The sequence below is a fragment of the Stegostoma tigrinum genome, chromosome 7 (genome assembly GCF_030684315.1).
Source record: "Stegostoma tigrinum isolate sSteTig4 chromosome 7, sSteTig4.hap1, whole genome shotgun sequence".
Lineage (NCBI taxonomy): Eukaryota > Metazoa > Chordata > Chondrichthyes > Orectolobiformes > Stegostomatidae > Stegostoma > Stegostoma tigrinum.
The window spans coordinates 23,999,162-24,021,913 of NC_081360.1; the positions used below are offsets into that span (position 1 = coordinate 23,999,162).

At 39.2% G+C, this 22,752-nt stretch overlaps 1 protein-coding gene across 3 annotated transcripts in view; it reads left to right on the forward strand.

Annotated features, from left to right (window-relative positions):
• The window catches only part of vps8 (VPS8 subunit of CORVET complex), a 537,289-nt gene that overhangs the window by 168,917 nt on the left and 345,620 nt on the right, over positions 1 to 22,752 (forward strand). For all 3 annotated transcript variants that reach the window (XM_048534818.2, XM_059647115.1, XM_048534821.2), the window contains one exon: positions 10,599 to 10,645. In XM_048534818.2, coding sequence (XP_048390775.1) covers positions 10,599 to 10,645 — 47 coding nt within the window. The remainder of the gene's footprint in view (positions 1 to 10,598; positions 10,646 to 22,752) is intronic.

The following is a 22,752-nucleotide window of genomic DNA, read 5'->3' on the forward strand; positions in this document are numbered from 1 at the left end:
ACATAGAACCTCAGTCAGCTTAGCTCCTTGGATTGCATGAGTAGGTAACATTATGGTTGACAGAGCATATGGGTCCTTATATTTTGTTAATAAAATATAGGGAAATTTTGCTGAAACTTTGTAAAGCTCTGGTTAGGGTACAACTAAGGTACTGTATCTAGTTCCAGTAACCACAATTTAGGAAGGATGTAAAGGCCCTTAAGAAAGTGAGGAAGATATTTACCTGAATGTTTGCAGGGATGAAGTATTTTAGGTATACGGTTGAGTTGAGAAGCGAGGCTACTTCTTTGTGGAGTAAAGGGGATTCAGGTGCAATTTGATAATAACATAGAACTGTACAGCAGAGGAACAGGCCCTTTGGCTCACGATCTTGTGCTGAACATGAAGCCAAAATAAACTAATACCTTCTGCCTGCCGTTGGCCCATATCCCTTCATTCCTTGCATATTCACGTGCTTTTCCAGAAGTCGCTATCATTTCTGCTTCCACCACCACCCCTGGCAGTGCCTTCTAGCCTGCTACCACTGTCTGTGTAAAAAAAAAAACTTGTCCCTCACATGTCAAAAGAACAAAGAAAATTACAGCACAGGAACAGGCCTTTTGGCCCTCCAAGCCTGTGCCGATCAAGATCCTTTGTCTGACCTGTCATCTATTTTCTAAGTGTCTGTGTCCATTTGCTCCCTGCCCATCCATGTACCTGTCCAAATATATCTTAAAAGACGCTAACGTGTCTGCGTCTACCACCTCCGCTGGCAACACGTTCCAGGCACTCACCACCCTCTGTGTAAAGAACTTTCCACGCATATCTCCCTTAAACTTTTCTCCTCTCACTTTAAACTTATGACCCCTAGTAATTGAGTCCCCCACTCTGGGAAAAAGCTTCTTGCTTTTCACCCTGTCTATACCCCTCATGATTTTGTCAACGTGTTCCTTTGAACTTTCCCCCGCTAACCTCAACTGCATGTTCCCTGGTTTTGGGCATTTCAAGTCTGGGTTCCAGTGGGTTATGACAGGTTTAGCCAAGATAGACATAGCAAAATTGTTTCCATTAACTATTGGTGCAAGGACCAGTGGACACAAATTTAAAACAGGTTCTGGACATGATATATCGTCTCAGGGGATGATGGGTGAGTAATGGTGGAAGAAGTTTTTTATGTGGGAAGTGACAATGTCTTAGAACTTGCTACCTTTGGGGATAGTGGATACAGAGACAATGATTGCAAAGAGAAATTGGATGGTCCTTGAGGGAACTACAATTACAAAGGTGCCATGTGTCTCGATTGTGCCATGGATACGTAGCTCTGACTCAGACATCCAAATAGCCACTTCCTGTGTTGGAAGACTTGAATTTTGAAGTTTATGGGAGAAAATGACTTGATTGATTGGATATTAATTTTGGGTCCATGATGGCTCTAATTTATGCAAATAATTGACTTTATCAGATAAAGTACAGATTTCACTCATTGAACTTTTTTTTTGTTCAGCCTCCAAGTGCAAATGAAGATGTTGCAGTCTAAATGTCATGAAAGTAATTGCTTTTGAATTTCATTCCCTTCTGGAAATACTGGGATAAATTTGGAATGTAGTTTAGTTTATGTACACATACTTATATTTGCATGTTTTAGCAATTGGGTATTCATTTGGTAGCCAAACATTCTGTAGATACATTTCTAAGCACCACCTGTTCACCAATTTCTAGATTGTGTTTTGAAATAATTCAGTTATGTGCTGCGATTGAAAACATAATTCTCTTTATATGTATCAGTGATAATGGAAACTGCAGATGCTGGAGAATCCAAGATAATAAAGTGTGAAGCTGGATGAACACAGCAGGCCAAGCAGCATCTCAGGAGCACAAATGGGTCTAGGCCTGAAACGTCAGCTTTTGTGCTTCTGAGATGCTGCTTGGCCTGCTGTGTTCATCCAGCTTCACACTTTATTCTCTTTATATGTATTTGACTTCCTATTTTTGTATGGTTAATCTGCTGCTTGTGTCAGAAACACCTTTTTTTAGATTGAAGACTAGAAAAGTTGTGGATAATGCTTGAGTTACAGACTTTACCATGTGACATTTTGGGAGTTTGAAGGTCAGACATAGAACTGTGTTATGCTTTTCTTACTGTTCCCAAAAAGGCAAACTACTTTTGAAAAATAGAAATGCTGAAGGAGGGGCAAGATGGATTTATCACTTTTATTAAACAAACCTGGTTGAAATAACCTTGAACTGATCATTGCCTAGCAACAGTTTTTGGGCGGTTAGTTTTTTTTTGCCACAGATTAGTGAGTGGTACAGTTGAAAAGAGATGTCCAAAAAGGCTAAAGCAAGCACAAGTTTACTTCTGCCCTGGAACTGTGAAAAAAGCCCTAGAATTTTGGAGGTAGTAAGAACTGCCGATGCTGAAGTCAGAGATAACAGTGTTGAGCTGGAGGAACACAGCAGGCCAGGCAGCATCAGAGGAGCAGGAAAGTTGACGTTTTTGGTTGGGACCCTTCTTCAGAAGCCGGAGAGCGGGAAGGGGGCTGGGAAATAAATGCAGTCGTCCGCGGAGATGTTTGCAAAGAAGCAGCGTCATTAGCTCTCCCATTTTCAACACAAAAACAAAGTTGCTGGAAAAGCTCAGCAGGTCTGGCAGCATCTGTGGAGCAGAAAACCGAATTAACCTTTCGTGCCCGGTGACGTCTTCCTCAGAACCTGAACCGGACTGGAAACGTTAACTCTGTTTTCTCCTCCACAGATGCTGCCAGACCTGCTGAGCTTTTCCAGCAACTTTGTTTTTGTTCCTGATTTACAGCTTCCGCAGTTCTTTTGGTTCTCTCCCATTTTCTTTCCTTCTCTGTTTTTAAGTAAAAGCTGGTTCTCAAATACTTCAAAAACTGTCACCTCAATAAAAGATCTGTGTTTAACTAACCAGCTGCCAAAACTGAAGATCTTCCATTGCCCAAGGCTGTCACCAACGTGAAGTTGTCGAAAGAAACTGAAAGATCCGCGAAAATGTCATTTCATTCCACCCATGTGTTTTGGTCACTTGGTCCTCAGATCTTTCAATTTTTGCCTTTTATTTTCATCCATAATATTTTTGCATCGCTATGTTTTATGTCATCCTGTCTTTGTATGAATGTGAATGTGTTTGGGAGTAGTGTTTATGTTGGCATTACAGTTGTTAATATCCCATTCTTCCACTTTTTAAAGATTAAATTTGTTCATGATAAGAAAGCTTTTATGTTGATCAGTGATACCTGGCAGGAATCTCCTGTGTTTCTTGTCTGTGATTACAGTAAGGTTAAGTAATTCAGCCATCTTGGTGATTAAATTGGACTTTTACTTCTAGGCCGCCTTTTGGAGTAGTGAAGCTTGTTTACCACTGCAGTCCTCATCGGCATTGTATACTTGCTAGTTCTCTATCAGAGGTATCTGGTATACGGAAAGTAAGGTATAGGAGATGCTTGTCTCGTTCTCTCCGGGAGAGTGGTTGGCATTGTACAATCAAATGTTATAAAGTCATACAACATAAAAACAGACCCTTCGGTTCAACCAGTCCACACCAACCAGGTTCCCAAACCAAACCTGGCCCCACATACCTGCACTTGGCCCGTACCCATCCAGACCTTTCCTTTCATGAACTGATCCAAATGTCTTTTAAATGTTACAACTGTATGTGCATCCACCACTTTCTCTGGAAGTTTTATTCCAGACGTGAACCACTGTGTAAATAAAAAAAAAAATTGCTCCTCATGTCCTTATTAAAACTTTTTCCTTTCTCCTTAAAAATATGGCCCCTAGTTTTGAACTTCCCCATCCTAGGGGAAAGACCCTTCTCATTTATCTTATCTAGGCCCCTCGTGATTTTATGAACCTCGATAAGGCCACCCCCAACCTCCTAAATTCCAGTGAAAAAAGTGCCAACCTTTCCATTCTGTTTTTATATCTCAAACCCTCCACTCCCAGCAACACCCTGATAAATCTTTTCCGAACCATTTCCAGTTTAATAATATCTTTCCTATAACAGAGTGACCAGAACTGTACACAACACTCTTTAAAAAATGCACCACCAATACCCTGAACTGACTGTGTTTTAATTGGGGAGCCTGATTTTAATGAACCTACAGAGTTCGAGCAGGAGAAATGAGGACAAACAGATAAATATGTGTGGGTAAAAAAAAAAGTTAAAACATTTTACTGTAAGAAGAGTTGCCAGAAGAATAAACTTAGAGGGTTATGATGGGAGAGTTAACATGCTAGAGGCATAAACTTCAATATGCAAACTGCCCACGTCAAATACCTGAGTTTCAAAAGTTGTCCCTGTTGATATGATATTAAGGAATAAGCTGTATTCGGGAAATTACATATTCTTCACCTACAGCATGTTAATAGAGGATATCCAATACACAATCACTCATGGCCATTACAACCTGACTCAATTGCTTTTCATACAATGAGCATTGAAAGTAATAAAAATGCTGCTGCAGAATTTGGAATAATGTGGTATTTTAATCTAGCTGTATGGTCGGAGGACTGATGAGTTGAGGCAGGATGAAGTCAGGTGATGTTATAGAAGTATGTGGTCAATATGATGATGCAGAGAAGTTTTTGGAAGCTCATGATAAAATATGACATTGAGGTTGTGGACTCTGTTTCTGCTTCAGACAGTTGTCAGAGAGAAGGAATGAGTCAGCGGAAAGGGCTTGGAGCTTGCAGTCTTCCAGCTATTTAATCACAGAAGATTTCTGTTCTTTCAATAATGGCTATTATGCATGCAATATGATCATACAAAATGGAGGCATTGATTGACATTGTGGTAAGCTAGAGCTAGATGTTGTTGGCGTACAGTGGAAACTAGCTATTCGGATATCACTGAAAGGCAGCATGCAGATGTGTCCAGGGCTCAACTCAATTGTAGCAATGTCATTAATTTTGATTAGAATATTTTAAATTCATGTTTGTATTGTAGTGTATGCTTAAATAAATGTGGCACTCCCCCTTAATTTTGTTATGTGCAAATGATTATGAAGGCAATACAAATTTTAATATTTCATTTCATTTGTAAGCTGTCATTCTTTGCACTTGTTTATTATTTTCCATTTTGACTAGATGTAATCTGCCTCATCAACTGAGTCTCAGCAGCTCAGAAGCATCTACATTTGTTTACTTCCACTAAAACCATTTCAAGAAAATTGGCATGATATATTGGCATTCACTGTGCTTCAGTGCTGTTACATTCCACATTGGCTTTGTGCCTGAATATTATGTGTTAACACTAACTACTGTTGTTTCCAATGGTAAAAACCCTGCCAGTAATTCATTACAGATTATAGATCTAAAATCTCAGGATGTTTACCACAAATTTAGTTCTTAACACTTTGGAGTGTCCAGGTCGTTAATGCTCACCGAGAGACTCTATATTTTTAAGCACCATTCATTTGCAGCTATTGACCACAGTAACAGGTTAGCATTAGGAATAAAAAAATAAACTCGCTTTGCCAGTAATGAATCTCAGCCAAAAACATAGCTATTTTAGAAACGGAACTGTTATAAACTGTTAAAGCTACAATTCACAAAGTGGTGGCACAATGCTTTTAAATAAGCTGTGTAACAAGTTTATATTTTCCTTTTTGGTGATTAAGTTTTGTTTATTCATTGACGGGATGAGGACATCACTGACTAGGCAGCATTTATTGCCCATCCCTAATTACCCAGAGGGCAGTTAAGGGTCAACCACATTGCTGTGAGTCTGGAGTCACGTGTAGGCCAGACCAGTTAAGGATGGCAGTTTCCTTCCCTGAAGGACATTTGTGAACGAGATGGGTTTTTCCCAATAATTGGCAATGGATTAATGGTCATCATTAGATTCTTATTTCAGATATTTGTTGAGTTCAAATCCACCATCTGCCATGGCAGGATCTGAACTCAGGTCTCCAGAACAGTATCTGGGTCTCTAGATTAACAGTCTTGTAATATAATATCACTAGGCCATAGCCTCCCAGCCTCTGTACATTAGAGCCATTGGGGAGCTATTTGTAGGATAGTGTAATGTTGGCTATACTGGACTGTAGCCTGGACAATTCCTCTCTCCCATTTAGAGAGAGATTTTGAAGAACTTTGAAGTTTTACCATTGGGCAGTTCCGTTGCTTCAACAGGGTAAGTTGTGAATAACCAGACATTGAGAGTACTGTCTGTCTCAAGTGTTTTTTTCCTCAGTCCATCTCCATTCTAAATCTACTCCTTTTCTTGAAATTCATTTTTGTTTCGTGATAAGCTTACAGCTGCAATGTTAGGCAATTATAACATATAAAATTGAATACTGCAGTGCGATATTGGACATACTTGCCTGCAAACTGAATTTGTTGTAGTAGAAAGAAAGGGGAACGTATTAGAAAGGCTGGTCAAGCATGAGAAGAAGGGAGAAGAAAAAAATAAATGAGAGCCTGCATCATTAAGAAGACACAGGCATGGCTAAATTGTATGGGTTGGAATTTCTGTTCAGGTGCTCTGTCTATTTTCAGTGCAAGTCACCCAAAATCGGCCAAACAAGTGCATAAGTTTGAGGGATTTTTAAGTCCGAATTCTGTTTAGTGTAAATAGCTATATTAATTGAATCAGGTTAACGCTGTTAAATATATTGAGGAATATCTTTTATTGCAACATTTGTTGCAAACTGTCTAAATCACAGCCTGGTTTCCCGGGTGATTTGCAGATCTTATGATTGACTGTATGCAAATTAAATTGAGCAGAAAGCTGAGCAAAAGAAGTAGAACAGTTTTGAGTGTAGTTCGTGCCCAGATGGCAGGTTGTGCTCAAAGTGGAAGCCTTTGATCTTTGTATGGACCATCCCCACTTCCCCTGTATTTTTAACGTTCTGAGAAGCATTTGGTTGCCAGAGATTAAAGCAAGGTAGATGCTAATGCAATGTTGTTTGCAGAGACTTTTCAATTTGACAGAGCAATCTTTTCCCAACTGGTGACAATTAGGGATACCAACTGAGTTTTTTTTGAGAATGAAGTTTTCTTTTCTAAACTCTTTTCTTCGGCTCAGTTCTGCATCCTGTATATTCCCTACCTTGGAAGGTTAAGCCAGTTAGCAATAAATTCTCATATCTCTAAAAGCCTAGTTAATCAAGTTCTGTCAACCTTTGTTTTTCATTTAACTACTCTCCTAAACACTGCTGCTTAGTAGATGGTCTGTCAGTTTGGAAATTTCTTTAATTGAAGATATCCTAATTTCAGCTAATCTGTGACAAAATAGTTGAAGGCCCCTGTTTTATTATCCCTGTAGTGAGATTTCTTTTAAGATTGTATAATTAATAATCAGTAAATTTATTAAGATTTGAAATGGTGTGTACCAGCATCTGGACATGCAACGTGGACATTTTCTGTGTTGCATTTCACCCTTTGGTTCAGAAAGTACTTGAGGAGCAAAGTGTTACAAGCCTTAGTGTGGTATAGATTGGGTAACAGGAAAAGAAAACTGATAACACCCCAGTTATAATAAAGGCGTTGACAGTTGTTTGTGTCAGTGTATTTAAAATTAGGTTTCTCTGAGCTCTGTAGCTGTGAAGCATAATTCAGTGCTGACAACAACTTTACAATTCAAAGTGATCTTTAATTACCAGCAGCAGCATCTTTACAATTACTGTTAGCAATTGTACTGCCCTTGATAATGTGCATTCTTTAAAAATCAACTGAAGATGGCATTGAAGGAAAGGTGTTTGATTGACGATGTGTCTGTATAATGGGAATTGATACATGCTGTCAACATTGCCAGATGGTGCTGAATATTTGCTGATTATTATTTAAGTGTGAGCTGGGACTTCCTAATCATTGAATTCATGATGATGATCCAGGAGTTATTACATGAGAATGAGGTATTGACAAATGCTCTTTGCCATAAACACACTTACTTGTGCTTTTCGTACATTTTAAATGAGGTGACAGGGTGCAATCTTCTCAGAAGACTGAAGCTCTTTGGATCTATTTTCAGTCTCCCAGCAGAGCTGAAGTCTCAATATCAGGACTTCCTGAAGCAGAATATGGATTGTTGAAGAGTGGAGAGTTGGAATTATATAAATAGTATCATTATTCTTGTAACTTGTTATTTTGGTGCAAAGTATCTCACATGCTTAATTCATGTAATGATTTACATTTTGCATAAAGTAGCTATTTTCAGGCAAGTGTATTAGCACAATAGCACCTCCGAGGATCTAGTCTTTTTCTCACTTTCATGATACTACTGAAAAATAGATCAGATCCACATTTATGCTACTGACACTTTGCTCCACCTTGTTACCATCCCTTCGATACGAGCATATAACGCTTAAAATCTTAATAAATTTACTGATTTACTATAATTTTAAAAGAAATCTTATTGCAAGGACAGCAAAACGGGGACTTAAATTCAGCTACACTCTGACAATACAGTTAAATTCATGAAATGAATTACATTTTGCATAAAGTGGTTATTTTCAGGCAAGTGTATTAGCTGCATTAACAACATTATTTGCCATAATGATCAAATATGCCAGTAGGAGCATAGAGATCTCAAAGTGATACACAGCATCAAGATTACAATGGTCAGGAAAGACGTGGATTTGCGGCAGAGATAAAAAGGTGATTGCTTCAGTCTTTGCCGTATTTAGTTAGAGGAGCATTTGTTTATGACATATTGCATGCAGGATTAGCAATTTAACAAACTAGAGAAAGAGCTGCAGTTAAGAGGGATAGTGTTGAGGTGGAGCTAGGTGTCAGTTGCATACATGAACCTGATGTATTTTTCAGGAGTATCATGCAGTTAAGAAAAATGAGGATCTACGATGGGATGAAGAAGAGAAGCCAGAAAAAGTGAGCAATTAAATAGGCTTTTATGAACAATTACAGCTCAGTGTCATTTTCTTGAAAAGTTAATTGAGGTCAGTTGAGGATACAAGTTGACATACATGCACAGCTGTTTATCCCAGGAATCCATATATCATTAAATATCAGGGCAAGAAGAAGTATCTGGACAATAGGACAACTGATATTGAGTTGTAACTGTGTGCAGTATCAATTTGAAAAGAGGTGTTTTATGCATTTCTGTTTGCATGCATATGCAATATCGTGCTCCAATTCTTTTCCTAGATTTCTTAATATGGTTGATTTCACTACTCTTGTATTCACCTATATTCAAGCTGCTTATAATGAAACAAGATGGTGGGAATTTTATATAAAGATCAGAACATTCCAGATCATTTGAGATCTGACATAATTTCCTTGGAGCAAGAGGAAATATTTTTCAAAAGGTTAGGAGAAGGAACTATTCTTAACTCCAAATGATATTTCCTTATCAGTTTTGGCTTCCTAAGCTGCTTACTCCTATTGTGAATTAATTTGAGATATCAGAGGCTGGTGTGTTTTAAACTGTGAACAACGAAGGATTGAAGACAGATTGGTACGTTTTCACCACAATTGTAAATGCGCACATGAAATTTTATGATATATTTACACTATATTTCTCTCAGCATGGTCGATGTTACTGTTAATCCTAAACAGTCTGCACTGCGGTCGTAAGAGCGGAAGTACTCAGAGTTGGAGCTTGGTTCAGTCCTATTATTTATTATGATCAGGACACGAGGGGCAACATTTTATACAGAATGTGGTTTGTACGTGGAATGCACTTCCAGGGGATATGGTGGATGCTGGTACAGTTACAATGTTTAAGAGATATTGGATAAATACATGAATAAGGAATGAATTGCGGGATATGGATTAAGCCCAGGCTATTGGGACTAGTTTAGTTTGGTATTATAGTCAGCATACTTGGACTGAAGGGTCTGTTTCTGTGCTGTGTAACACTATGACTGATCGAATTTTGGCCTTAATTCCACTGTTACAACCTTTTGAAGGTCTCCATAATCCTTTAACCCATTATTAATAAAAATCTGCCTCTTTTCTTCTATAAATTTACGCAATGTCATGGCATCCACCACAATCTGATAGTGACTTCCATAGATTTGTTACTCTTTGAGAAAAATAATTCCTCCTCATTTCTGTTTTAAATCAGCTACCCCATATACTAAAACTGTGGCATTATGCCCTGACTTTGAAGTAAAGCAGATCATTTCTACTAGTTTGGTTTCAAGCAATCCTTCTAGTGTAAGGTCAGCCCTAACACTAGATTAATATTGCACAAAGTTTTCATTGATGAAACAAAACTGAATTGCACCAGTTGTAATGTAAGTGTAACTGACGAGGCACCAGAAAGAATCAGAGGTACCAAGGACCTGATATGGAGTTGATATTTATTTCCACTAATTGATTAAATTCCAGGATGCAAACGTTGTCTTAGTTACTTTGTCTCCTTGAGGTAAATGCAATCCAACCCAAAGTGGCATTATCAGAGAATTCTCCACATGAAATCTGAAATTTAGATAATTGGGCAAAATGTAAACTAAATTAATTTCTTTGTTTCGTTTGATCCATCAGATAAACTTGATCCGTGTCTGCTTTTAATCTTATTTTGTTCTCAATTGATGGTGACATTGTTTTCTTTAGCTACTTCTGTGCATAAAACAACTTGGTTGTATTGTAATAGCTGTTTATTAACATTTTACAAATGTGTTTTTTTCCAGGATCAGCGCTTAGTGTTTCAGTTGTTACAAAGTCTACTAGATTCTTCGTGAGTATGCTATTATTTGACTGTAAAATATGGTTTGAATACACAAAGGCAATAGGTTAAAGTCTGCGTTGGAATTTTTCAAGGCTGATGGGCTTTTCCAATATTCGTAAACCACTTGCTGGCAATACTTGCAAATGACTTGATAATACTTTCTGCTGATGTCAAATTATGATTGATTAAAATCAGGTTATGAGTCTAGGGCAAGTTGCGAACATTTTCAGGGATTGGGATCTAATCAACAGATGGATTGAAGAATAGCAAATAACTGTAAGTTGATATGTATCAATGCAGGAATTGACCATCCTTTCGCAGAAGTGAAAATATATTTTTAGAATTAACGTCAATCATGCATAATAGTGCATTAAGAACATTGAGCAACAAAGCCAATATGTCATGATTTGGGCTTCTTTTCCGGTACACGTCATTATTCACACTCCCGCTATTAGCAAGATCCATGGGCAGACGTGATAAGGCCACAAGGTAATAAGAGCAGAAGTGGGCCAATCAGCCCATCACGTCGGCTGTGTCATTCCAAGAGATCATGGTTGATCTAATAATCCTCAATCCCACTTTCTTGCCCTTTCTTCACAATCATTGATTCTCTTACTGATTGTAAAATCTGCCTAAGCAATGAATATACGAATGACTCAGACTCAAAAGCCCTTTGTGGTAAAGAAGAGAAGAAATTTCTCTTTACCTCTATTTTAGTGGGCAACCATTAATTCTGAAGTTATTCCTGATGGTTCAAGACTCTGTCACAAAGGGAAGTGACCTTTCCATATCTACCCCATCAAGATCTCTAAGAATCTTATGTGTTTCAATAAGGTCAGCACTATTACTTCTGAACTCTAGTGAGTACAGCCAAACCAACTCAACTTGTTCCCATAAGACAGTCCCCCCTTCACCCAGGATTGGTCTTGTGATCCTTACCTATACTACCCCCAATGCCACTATATCTTTCCTCAGATAAGGGGCCCAGAACTGTTCACAGTATTCCAGTAGTGGTCTGATAAGTGCTTTGTATACTTTTAGCAAATTCTACCCACTTCTATACTCCAGTCTCATTGAGCCAAAGGCAAATATTTAAATTGCTTTTCATGTTATTTGCTAAATTTGGATGCTAGCTTTTTGTGATTTAGTCATGAGGACTCTCAAATCCCTTATTCCGTAGGTTTCTGCTGTCTTTCTCCATTTAAGTAATATTTTCTTCCTCTATTCTTCCTGCCAAAGTGCGTAATCTCACATTTTCCCATACTGTTTTCCATCTGTCAGGTTTTGGCCCACTCTTATGACCTGTCAAAAACTCGTTGCAGATACTTTGTGTCTTTCTCACCAGTTGCATTCTCACTTATCATCCACAAGTTTAGCTATACCAGATTCATTTTCCTCACACAACTCAGTAATATATATTGTAAATAATTGTTTTCCAGCATGGCTCCCGAAGGATCTCCTTCACTTATTGGCTGTCATCTTGATAATACCCCTCTTATCCCAACTCTGTGTCCTCTATTCGTTAACTAATCCTCGATGCATGTCAATATAATACGTCTGTCACCATGGACACTTACCTTATTAAGTTGCCTAAAATGTGGTAATTTATCAAACGCCTTCTGAAAATCAAAATATATAACATCCACTGTTTCCCCTTTATCCATTCTGCTTGTTACACTCTTGAAGAATTCGAGCAAATATGTCAGGTATGACTTCCCGTTGTGAAGTCATGCTAGCATTGTGTGATCACAAGTGCTTGTAAATGCTTACTCCTTGCAACATAAACCTTGTACTTGAAATCACTGAGATCACGATGCCAAAGACTTAGTACTTCATTGGATACCACTCAGTAGTGTGGGACGCATACTGCTATGCAGGGGAAAATAAGCTGTTGATTGACAATTTCTTCATCCTCAATGTTGAAATGGATTGATTCCATCCCCAGGAATTGACATATTTTGTGAATTTTTGAGTTTTTAAGAATCTCACTTGTTTTCTATAAAAATGACTTCCATAAATAAATTCCATGTTACTGGATTGTTCTGTAGCAAAAACTATTTTGTTAAAAAAAAACTGTGCTTTTCATTCTATTTATTATCTATCCGCAGTTGGAGTGTTAGGAACATTTTCGACTGTTGTGTTTAATATATGCAGCTCTTCTCATTTCTAGATTCCCTTTCTCTTTGTTATCGCTTTTTCTTATGTGCTTCTTGAGTGGTCTTTTCTTTTTTTCAGCTTCTGCACCAACATCAGTACCTTGCAATTTTAAAGCTCAGTTCCTTGTATACTGTCCTAAAAACTGATCTTCAAGTGTTGCAAAAGTTAGATGAAAAATAAATTGGCTTCTACATTGTTTATTTAAGTGCCCTTAAGTCAAATAAAACTGGTTAATTACACGCAAAAGCTCCTCCTTGACCCAAACTAGCGTTAAATCTTTGTTATATCAGCATGACGTTTCCAGTTCTCAGACGTCTATGATACTGAACTGCTTACATTAGTGCTGAACTTTATACAGTTTGGGAATTGGGCTATACCAACTCTTAACTTTTCTTCGGAGTGGCACGGTGTCTCATTGGTTAACGCTGCTGCCTCACAGCGCCGGGACCCGGGTTCGATTCCACCCTCAGTTAACTGTCTATGTGGAGTCTACAATTCTCCCCGTGTCTGTGTGGGTTTCCTGCGGGTGCACTGGTTTCCTCCCACAGTCCAAAGATGTATGTGTTGGGTGGATTGGCCGTGCTAAATTGTCTGTAGTGTTCAGGGCTGTGTAAGTCAGGTGAGTTATAGGGGGATAGGGTCTGGGTGGAATGCTCCTAGGGCCAGTATGGACTTGCTGGGATGAAGGGCCTGTTTCCACACTGTGTAGGGATTCTGTGATCTAGGATCTATGATCAAGCTTAAGTGGAAGCAGGAATTGTTCAACATGGGATGGGTTGTGAATTCTGATGCGATCCCTTCCAGTCCTAGGGAATTCCAACTCCTGAAAACTGATTGGAAAGAGCCATATGAAATGTGAATATTTAAAAAAACAACAAATTATCAGCTCGCCTTGAGCTCATTATCAAAAACATGTTTTTTGTACACAAGATAGTGAACTTCTTTTTGTGAATCAGGGCGAGCAACAAAAAAGATGTGGCTTAGTGATGTTGAACCTGATTATATTAACTGTGACAAAATACATGTCTTTGAATTTTGTGAATTTTAAATAAACTTCTAGTTTTAGTAGAAACTGGATGGGGTGGGAAGCCAATTCATTCCGTATGGATGAATGCCTTGTACTTAAGTTGCTATCCTGTCAAAGATGCTGGTTGACAGTGACTTCTGAACACTTGGAATCATAGAGTCATGCAGCATAGAAACAGACCCCTCGGTCCAACGAGTCCACGCTGACCATGTTCCCAAACTACCCTAGGACATGAGCCAAACATGGACCCCACCCAGACCTTTCCTAGTCAAGAACTTATACAAATGTCTTTTAAAAATTGTAACTGTACCTGCACCCACCACATCCTCTAGCAGTTCATGCCACTCTTGAACCACCTTCTGTGTAAAAACGTTGCCCCTGGTGTTCTTTTAGAATCTTTCTCCTCTAACCTTAAAAATATGCTGCCTGGTTTTGAAATCCCTGCACCTTAGGGAAAATACCTTTGCTATTCACCTTATCTATGCCCCTCATGATTTTATATAACCCTATAAGGTTACCCCTCAACCTGCTACACTCCGGTGAAAAAAAGTCTCAGCCTGTTTTTACAGCTGCATTCCCGGCAGCATCCTGGTAAATCTTTTCTGAGCTCTCTCCAGTTTAATAATATCCTTCCTTGGAAAAAGTAAAGTGAAGTTATCCAACCTCCAAATTTAATCCTGGCTGACTGGGTTATCTGGACCTTACAAATCCTGGCAGCTAACGGGAAGTGAGGATAGTTAAATGGGAAGAGGTTATCCTGAGCTGCTGGTGGGCCAGGAGAAACAGCTGTGATCCTCTACACCCTCTAAACTGAGCTTTTTGCCTTGCCACGTTTATAATGTCCACAACTTCCCTATCAAGCCTGGAACTTTTATTTGTAGTATAGTCGTACTATGTTTAGCGTAGTTTTGTTATCATCTCATTCGATTGATGTGCCAGAATATTTCAGGAGAAATTGAGAGATTTCATAACCTTCAAAGAAAAGATTTTGTTTCAAACATTTCCCCCCTCTCCAGGGAGCTAGAGGATTTGAAAAAGGTTTCACTTTAAATAAGTATTCAGCATACAACTTATTCTTTAAAACACGGTTGACCGATGAAATCTATTTTGAAATCTGGAAATGTATTTTACTGTGTAAAGAATTAATCTCAATGTTTTACATGTTAAGCATGCTTGAGCAATACTAGCCAGCTGTCAAAATGGTACAGAAAAAGACTTTTGCAGTGTGGGTTTCCTTAACATAGAAGTAGGAACTGTTTGTTTGAATGGCCTAAAAAATGCACAGTTGGGTTTTTTAATAACATTACTGGTTTTTGTTTAATTGTGTGGAAGTGATAATGATGCACATTTTTGAACAGCTGGGCACTTTTGAATAATTTAATCATTTAGGAAACATGGATATCAGTATACAGGATAGTGCAAATATTCTGTGAGTGAATAATAACTCTCTAATGGTTGTTCAGTTTCTAATCCTCTAAAACATTTATGAAACATAGAATAGAGGTGGGTGGCAAACATCAATCTGATGTTAATGTCTACTATTTACTGCAGAGCCTTTTATTATCCATGCTTAGCACCAGCTTGCATTTATATGGCAGCAGTAATGAAGTACAGCATCCCATGGCACCATTAGTTTTTGCCTTACCTATTATATATCAACATGTTTCAAGGAGAAAGCCTTGTATAAAATATTATTGTATTGCAAAGCTTTTTAACATCTCTTCCTGTTTGGAATTAATACAATAGATCATGAGGGAGTTGGAATCAATTTACGCTGTTTGTAGTGCTTTGTCTTTGTTCTGTGCTTGTGCTATTGTACTATAATTACAAAGCAAAGATTTCAAGAGTCCTAATTATTAGCAATTTATCCATTGGATGATGGGAGGCCCCTGCTATTGTAATTGATAATGAGGATTTTGGTACCCAGTTAAATTAGAACGTAATACAGTCCCACTGCTTCTTTAATGTGACAGCATGACTCCAGGAGCAGTCTTCCTTCTGCAGGACACTTACTTCTGTGGTTTCAGGATCTGCTGCAGATTGAGTACTTAATTATGGCTGACATTCTAGTGCAATAGTGATGCGCTTTGTTGGAGGTGTTAATTTGCAGCTTTAGCTGGCTGTTCAAACAACTGTAAACAATGTGGAATTTGTTTGAGCCGAACTGGACTCCACATTAGCATTCCGGGTTTGGGAAAGGCCATTGCTAACTAAATTGGAGTGGGCAGGGAATCTTTTCTGGAATCTTGGAATCTTTACTGGATACTGGAATCTTTACCTGAATCTTTATTGGATACACTGGAATCTTTTCTGGTGAGGGATATTGAGTAGGCCTGTTTAAAAGCCACAACAATTATCCCTGAGCTCACTGGAATTCACTGGTGATTTTGGGATTAAACAGATTTGCCTGGTGCTCCCGTAGCTCCCAAGGGCTATCCTTCCTCTGATAAACCTCTGTGCGTGACTCCTAAGTCCCTCCACTCACTTGGGCTCAGTGATCTAGGCTGTGCCAAAGAATGTTACCAGCAGCAGCCATGCCTCTTGTTCATACTTAGACTGTGGAGAGGTATTGGTCCTCAATTGGCTCAGGTAATCCAAATTCTCACTGGAGGCTCTCCAGCCAAGTGGGAGAATGGTAGACCCCAACAAAGGGACTAAATCATAGCCTTCTATTTGAAAACAAAATAACAAGGAGGTCACCTGAGATATTGACCAATACGACTGAAATCGACAAGTCAACCAGTCATCAAGATATTTATTTATTAAGCATATGCGTAGTTAGAGCCGAGTAATTGCCTGATCTATGGTTAGATGGATTTCTTTAAGGCTACCTGCTCTTTTTGTCAGTGGATGCTGCTTGGTAGTGTAAGTCATTGTTTGGTCTGCACTTCACCTATAACCTGGGTGTTCTTGGTGAACACACTGATGTTGGCAGATCACATAGGGATCTTGACTGGCCCAGAAATGGTTTAAGAGTCACCAAAGGAGATCAAAGGTATTTGTGTCACAAAACGTTAGTCTGCATGTGCAGTATGCCACCAGGAAAGTGAATGGAGTGCTATCCTTTATTATGAGGGGTATTGATTATAAAAGTGAGAATGTTTTGCTTCATTTACTCAGAGAGAACACAAATCAAGTATTGTTTGTAGTTTAGGTTTTACTGTTGAAATAAAATTATTAATGCATTCAAGGCAGGCCAGCTGAGGTTTACTGTATCGATACCTGGAGTGAATGGATTGTCTTCAGCGGACAGGATTGGACAGGCTGTGCGTGTTTCCGCTGAAGTTTAGAAGAATGAGAAATTACGTGATCGATCCCAAATGGTCTTGACAAGCAGGACATGGAAAGAATGTTTCCTTTTGTGCTTCATCCCAGAATTCAGAAGAGCAGTTTTAAAATGAGAGGTCTCCCATTTAAGGTAGAGATGAGGAATTTCATTTTTCTGAGAGTTGTGCAATGTTGGAATTCTCTACCTCAGGAGATGGGGTCATTGAATACTTTTCTGGCCGAGATAGATGGATTCTCTTTTGGCAACAGAACCAAAGATTATTTGGGTAGATTGGAGTGTGGGATTCAAAAGTAAAACAGACGCTTCAAGATCTTATTGAAGGCAAATAGGCTCAAAGACTAAATAGTCTCCTTCTCCTAATTTTTATGCTGTATGTATGTAAAGCCAGGTGGGCAAGTGATGGGGTCTTCGATCAGAGAATGGTTTCTGGTTGATCTTTTCTCCTGCCAGTTTTCCTATCATGGTTCCTTGGTGGGGTGGGTTGAAATCATGTCAAGTGGTTTGAGAGAAGACATACTGCTGGTGGATTGCGGATGCTGTTGAATAAGGGAAGGTATGGGTCAGCATAGACTTTCTGTAGTAGCTTGCCTGTTGCAATTATCCTTCTGACCTGGGTAGGGAGAGTGGCAATTTGCTCTGGACTGGGAATTAGGGAAGGTGAGTCATCAAAACAATACCTGTGATGATGAACATTATTGCGTTGAGCTGCACATTGTTAACTTCTGTGTAAGCAGATTGGCATGGCACTGGATCTCTGAATTCTGTAGGTGAGTATGTGATGGAAAAAAGCTGAGATCCTTAGGTTCATAACCTGTGATCTCCATATGGTAGTGGGCAGTTCAGTGAGGAGGTTGTTATGGGTTTTCACTTCTGAAATCTCTGAGATCTTCTTCTCCAGAGGTTCTGTTAAGGGTAATGCCAAAATAAACTGGGAGGGGAATCCATGATGATGTCTGGCTTCATCTTAATGTTTGCATCGTGTAAGTGGAATCTGCTGGATTCTGTTTTTGCTGGTTGTCTTGTGGCAGTTGGCTGGCTTATCTGACAACTCAAGGAGAGTTTGCATCATTATGCCATAGTGGGCATCCTCTGCATAGCTAAACTTACACAACCAGTTTGGCAAGATTTCTTCACAGAACTTATGTAACGAATTGGGCCCCTTGGTTGATGAAGGTCCAGTCTGGAATTGTGCTGTCCATGGAAGGATTGCCAGCTCAGTCTGGATTTGCATCTACTTCATCTAATTTTCCAGCAGTGCTTTTCCCATGCAAAGGAGATGGCACTCTACCTGATTGGTATTTGATGGTTGCTGGGCTGCTGTAAGGTGGCGTAGGTCAACATTTCCAACTTGTCTATGTGAAATGTAGGTTCTTTGTCTTCATCGAGTGCAACCCTGGCATTCAATCAAGTGATATGCCCTCTTATTATGTGGCAGTTGGGTAATGCTTTTTCTTAGCTAAGTGAATTGAATACTTTTCCATTTCTTAATGAACGAATAAGCATCTGACCTATGTTGAGAGAGTATAATTTCTTGTCTCACACGTTCTGTTTCAGCTAGAAGAGACATTCATACATTTATGTCATTAGGCGGTCTAATCATTGTGTCTAATGGTGTTGAAGCTTTTGAGCCAGCTCTGGTTCACTCTTCCTGAAAGGCTTTAAGGTTAACTGACACTAATTGACTAAAAGATGCTTTGGTGAAAGCAGAAGCAATATTTTCACATTATATAACTAAATTACATTTTCTCATAATAAAAAATCAATTAATCAGATGATGTCTGTATGCCGAAGCTGCCTTTAAGGAGAAGCCAACTTTTGGAATAAAACTGACAGAGCTCCGGGAGTAGCCTTGAATATGTTTCAAAAGCTTAAATGTATAAATTGATTACTGATGAGCTCAGGAAGATCTTGCAGTATTTTGGGTCAGGTCCCAAAAGCATGGTGCCTTGAGGATATTATGAGATATTCTTTTTAGATTTTATAGGTAGTATAGCGTACAGCACAATCCATTTTATTCATCTCTGTATTGGGAGAGCTACATCTTATGTTGATACTAAGTAGCCTGTGCTAAAATGTTTGCTGCTTTCCCTCGTTGTTCAGAAATGCACTGAGGACTGATGTAGCAATCTTTGGAATTTTTTTATATCTCTTGTGATAGCCTGTTTCAAGATTTTGCATCTGAAAAGCTGTTTTTAAAATAGAATTATACCTGATCAGGTGCTATTCATAGCAGAACTGATTTACCAGACAACATAATAGTTTAGTAAGTTGCAACCATGACCTTTCAATATTTCTTTTCAACAATTTATAATTGTAATGATGGCTTACAATCAGATGTTATTATATTTGCTTATGACTTGTGAATGTCACTGGCTACGCCAGAATTTATTGTCAAATTCCTAATTGCTTTTGAGACAGTAATGAGGTAAGCTGCTTTCTTGAACTGCTGCAGTCCATGTGTACACCTACTTTTCAGTTAGCAAGCAAGTTGCAAGATATTGGTGGCATCGTGGCTCATTGCTGCCTCACATCGCCAGGACCTGGGTTCAATTCCAGCCTTGGGTGACTGTCTTTGTGGAGTTTGTACATTCTCCCTGTGTCTGTGTGGGTTTCCTCCGGGTGTTCCGGTTCCTTCCCACAGTCCAAAGACGTGCAAATCAGATGGATTGGCCTTGCTAAATTGTCCCATAATGTCTAGGGATGTGTAGATTAGGTGGATTAGTCATCGGAACTGCAGGGTTACGGGAATAGGGTGGAGGTGTTTGAATCTGGGTGGGATGCTTTTCAGAGAAACAGTGTGGACGTTTTGGGCTGAATGGCGTACTTCCACACTGTAGGGATTCAGTGATTCTGTGATGTTGACTGAATGGTGGTAAAGTAATGCTAAGTCAAGAAGGCTTGGAGGGAAACTTGCAGATGCTGGTTCCACGATGGATGTGCTGCCTTCCTCTTTCTAAGTGCTAGTGGTTGTAGGTTTAGAAGGTGCTACTGAAGAAGCTTTGGCAAGTTCTTGTAGCGTATTTTGAGGTGGGTAGACACTGCTACCCCTGTTGACTGAACAGTATTAGAATTAATTGAATGTAACTATATACTTTAGATCATAAGGGAGGACACCTTACTTAGAGGCTTACACACTAAGGTTCTGATTTCATGTCACCTGACCACACCATGACCTATCTTCTCCCACACATGCTGAACAGACATTGAATCATAGAGATGTATAGCACAAAACAGACCCTTCGGTCCAACTTGCCCATGCCAACCGGATTTCGTGTATAAATCTCATCCCATTTGCCAGCATTTGGCCCATATCTGTCCAAACACTTCCTATTCATATGCCCATCCAGATGCCTTTAAAATGTCATAATTGTACCAGCCTCCACCAGCTCCTGTGGCAACTCATTCCATACATGCACCACCCTCTGCGTGAAAAAGTTGCCCCTTGGTTCCCTTTTATACCTTTCCCCGCTCATCTTAAACCTGTGCCGTCTCGTTTTGGACTCCACCACACTGGAGAAAAGCTGTTCCTATTTACCCTGCCCATGCCCCTCGTGATTTTATAAACTTCTATAAGGCCACCCCTCAGCCTCCAATGCTCCACGGAAAATAACCCCAGCCTATTCAGCTTCTCTCTATAGGTCAAACCCTGCAACCTTGGCAACACCCTTGTAAATCTTTTCTGAACCCTTTCTATTTCGCATCATCCTTCTGATGGGACGGAGACCGGAATTGCATTCAGTACTCCAAAAGTGGCCGAACCAATGTCCCGCACAGCCTCAACATGATCTCCCGACTCCTATACTCAATGTACTAACTGATAAAGGCAAGCATACCAAATACCTTCTTCACTTTTCTGTCTATCTGTGACTCAACTTCCAAGGAACTATGAAACTGCTCTCCAAGGTCTCTTTGTTCATCACACACTCCCAAGACGTTACCACTAATTGTATAATCATGCCCTGATTTACCCTTCTAAAATGCAGCACCTCACATTTGTCTAAATTAACCTCCTTCTGCCACCCCTCGGCCCGTTGGCCCATCTTACCAAGATCCTGTTGTACTCTAACGTAACCTTTGCTGTCCACTACACTTCCAATTTTAGTGTAATCTGCAGACTTACTAACTATACCTCCTAAGTTCCCATCCGGTACAATTCCCTTTCCTCTTGGTTGGGTCCAGCACGCTACCCGCAAGGAACTTGTGCAGTGTTGGGAATGAGATATTTGACGTGCACCAGCTGCTATCAGTCTCCCTTGTGCTAAAACAGATTTCCACCAGTGGAGAATTTTCTCCCAAGTTCCTATTGACCCCAGTTTTGCTTTGAGCTCCTTGAGGCCACACATTGCTTTGATGTCAATGGCAGTACCTCATGTGTTTGGATCAAGAATTTAATAAACTAAGGTGCTGATGGAAACCAAACTGAATGTCAAAGAGCAGGTATTCCTTTGCCAGTGCTGTTTGATAGCACTGTTGCAACTCCTTCCCTCCCTTTGAGAGTGATTGAGATTAGACTGAAGGAATGGTAATTGACTGGGTTGGATATGAACTTGCTTTCTCGCCACAGGTCATTGCTGAGCAATAATCCACATTGCTGTTTAGATGCCACTTTAGTAACTGTTCTAAAACAGCTCGGCCAAGGGTATACTAGTTCTGGAGCAATAGCACATATCATCACTTTGATGTTCCAACAGGATAGATTGAAGATCCAGAGGATATTTGCTATGATAATATGTTCCTGATATGTCTGGGATCTACTATTCAGCTTTTAGAATTCAATATCAAACAATTAACCCTATTTAATGACGGAAAGGTGGGTAGGAAATGGTTGTACACACCCAGTGTATGGAGACTGTGCTATATTGATAGTATTAATATCAGTTATTCATTACAAAATGGAGAACAATTCTCTTAAAAGAAAACATTTAATCCTTGTTTGCTTTGAAGCCCTATAATCAAAAGTATGATCATCATGATAAATGGGGAATGTGAAATGGTGGAATTGTAGAATAAAACTTTATTTACCAGATGCCTCCAAGCATTTCACAGCCAGTGAAGTATCTTTTGAAGGTAGTCACTGTGATACTGTGGGGGAAAAAGAAAAAAATAATTAACTTCTGACAGGAATAACTTCTGTCCTGCGTTATTTTCGGATTCTGAAAGCAGCAAATTTTGATGTATTCACTTAGAATTCTTGGAATCCATTAATTTCTTTATCATTAAAACACTTGCATCTATATGACACCTTTTTTGTGACCGTCAAGCACAATTTATTTATTATCTGTTCAATTGGGGTAAAGGAATAATGTTTTACAACAGCCTAAAAGGAGTTACTGTTAGTGAAAATTGAGCCCTTTGAAATTGTTTAGACACATAGAAACCAAAGTCTTTACGAGCAGAAGACTACTTGATCCATCAAACTTGCTCTACTGTTAAAATACTGGTGTAGCTAAGGTCTCCACTCCATCTTCCTGTCTGCCTCCGATAAATCTCTACTCTGTTGATGAAATATAAACAAAAATATCTATCTTAGCCTTGAATAAATTCAATGGCCCAGCCTTCATTGTTTTCTCGCGAAGAGAATTTCACATATTAACATCCCTCTTAAAAAAAATAGGTCCAACATGTTCAATCTTTCTTCACAGA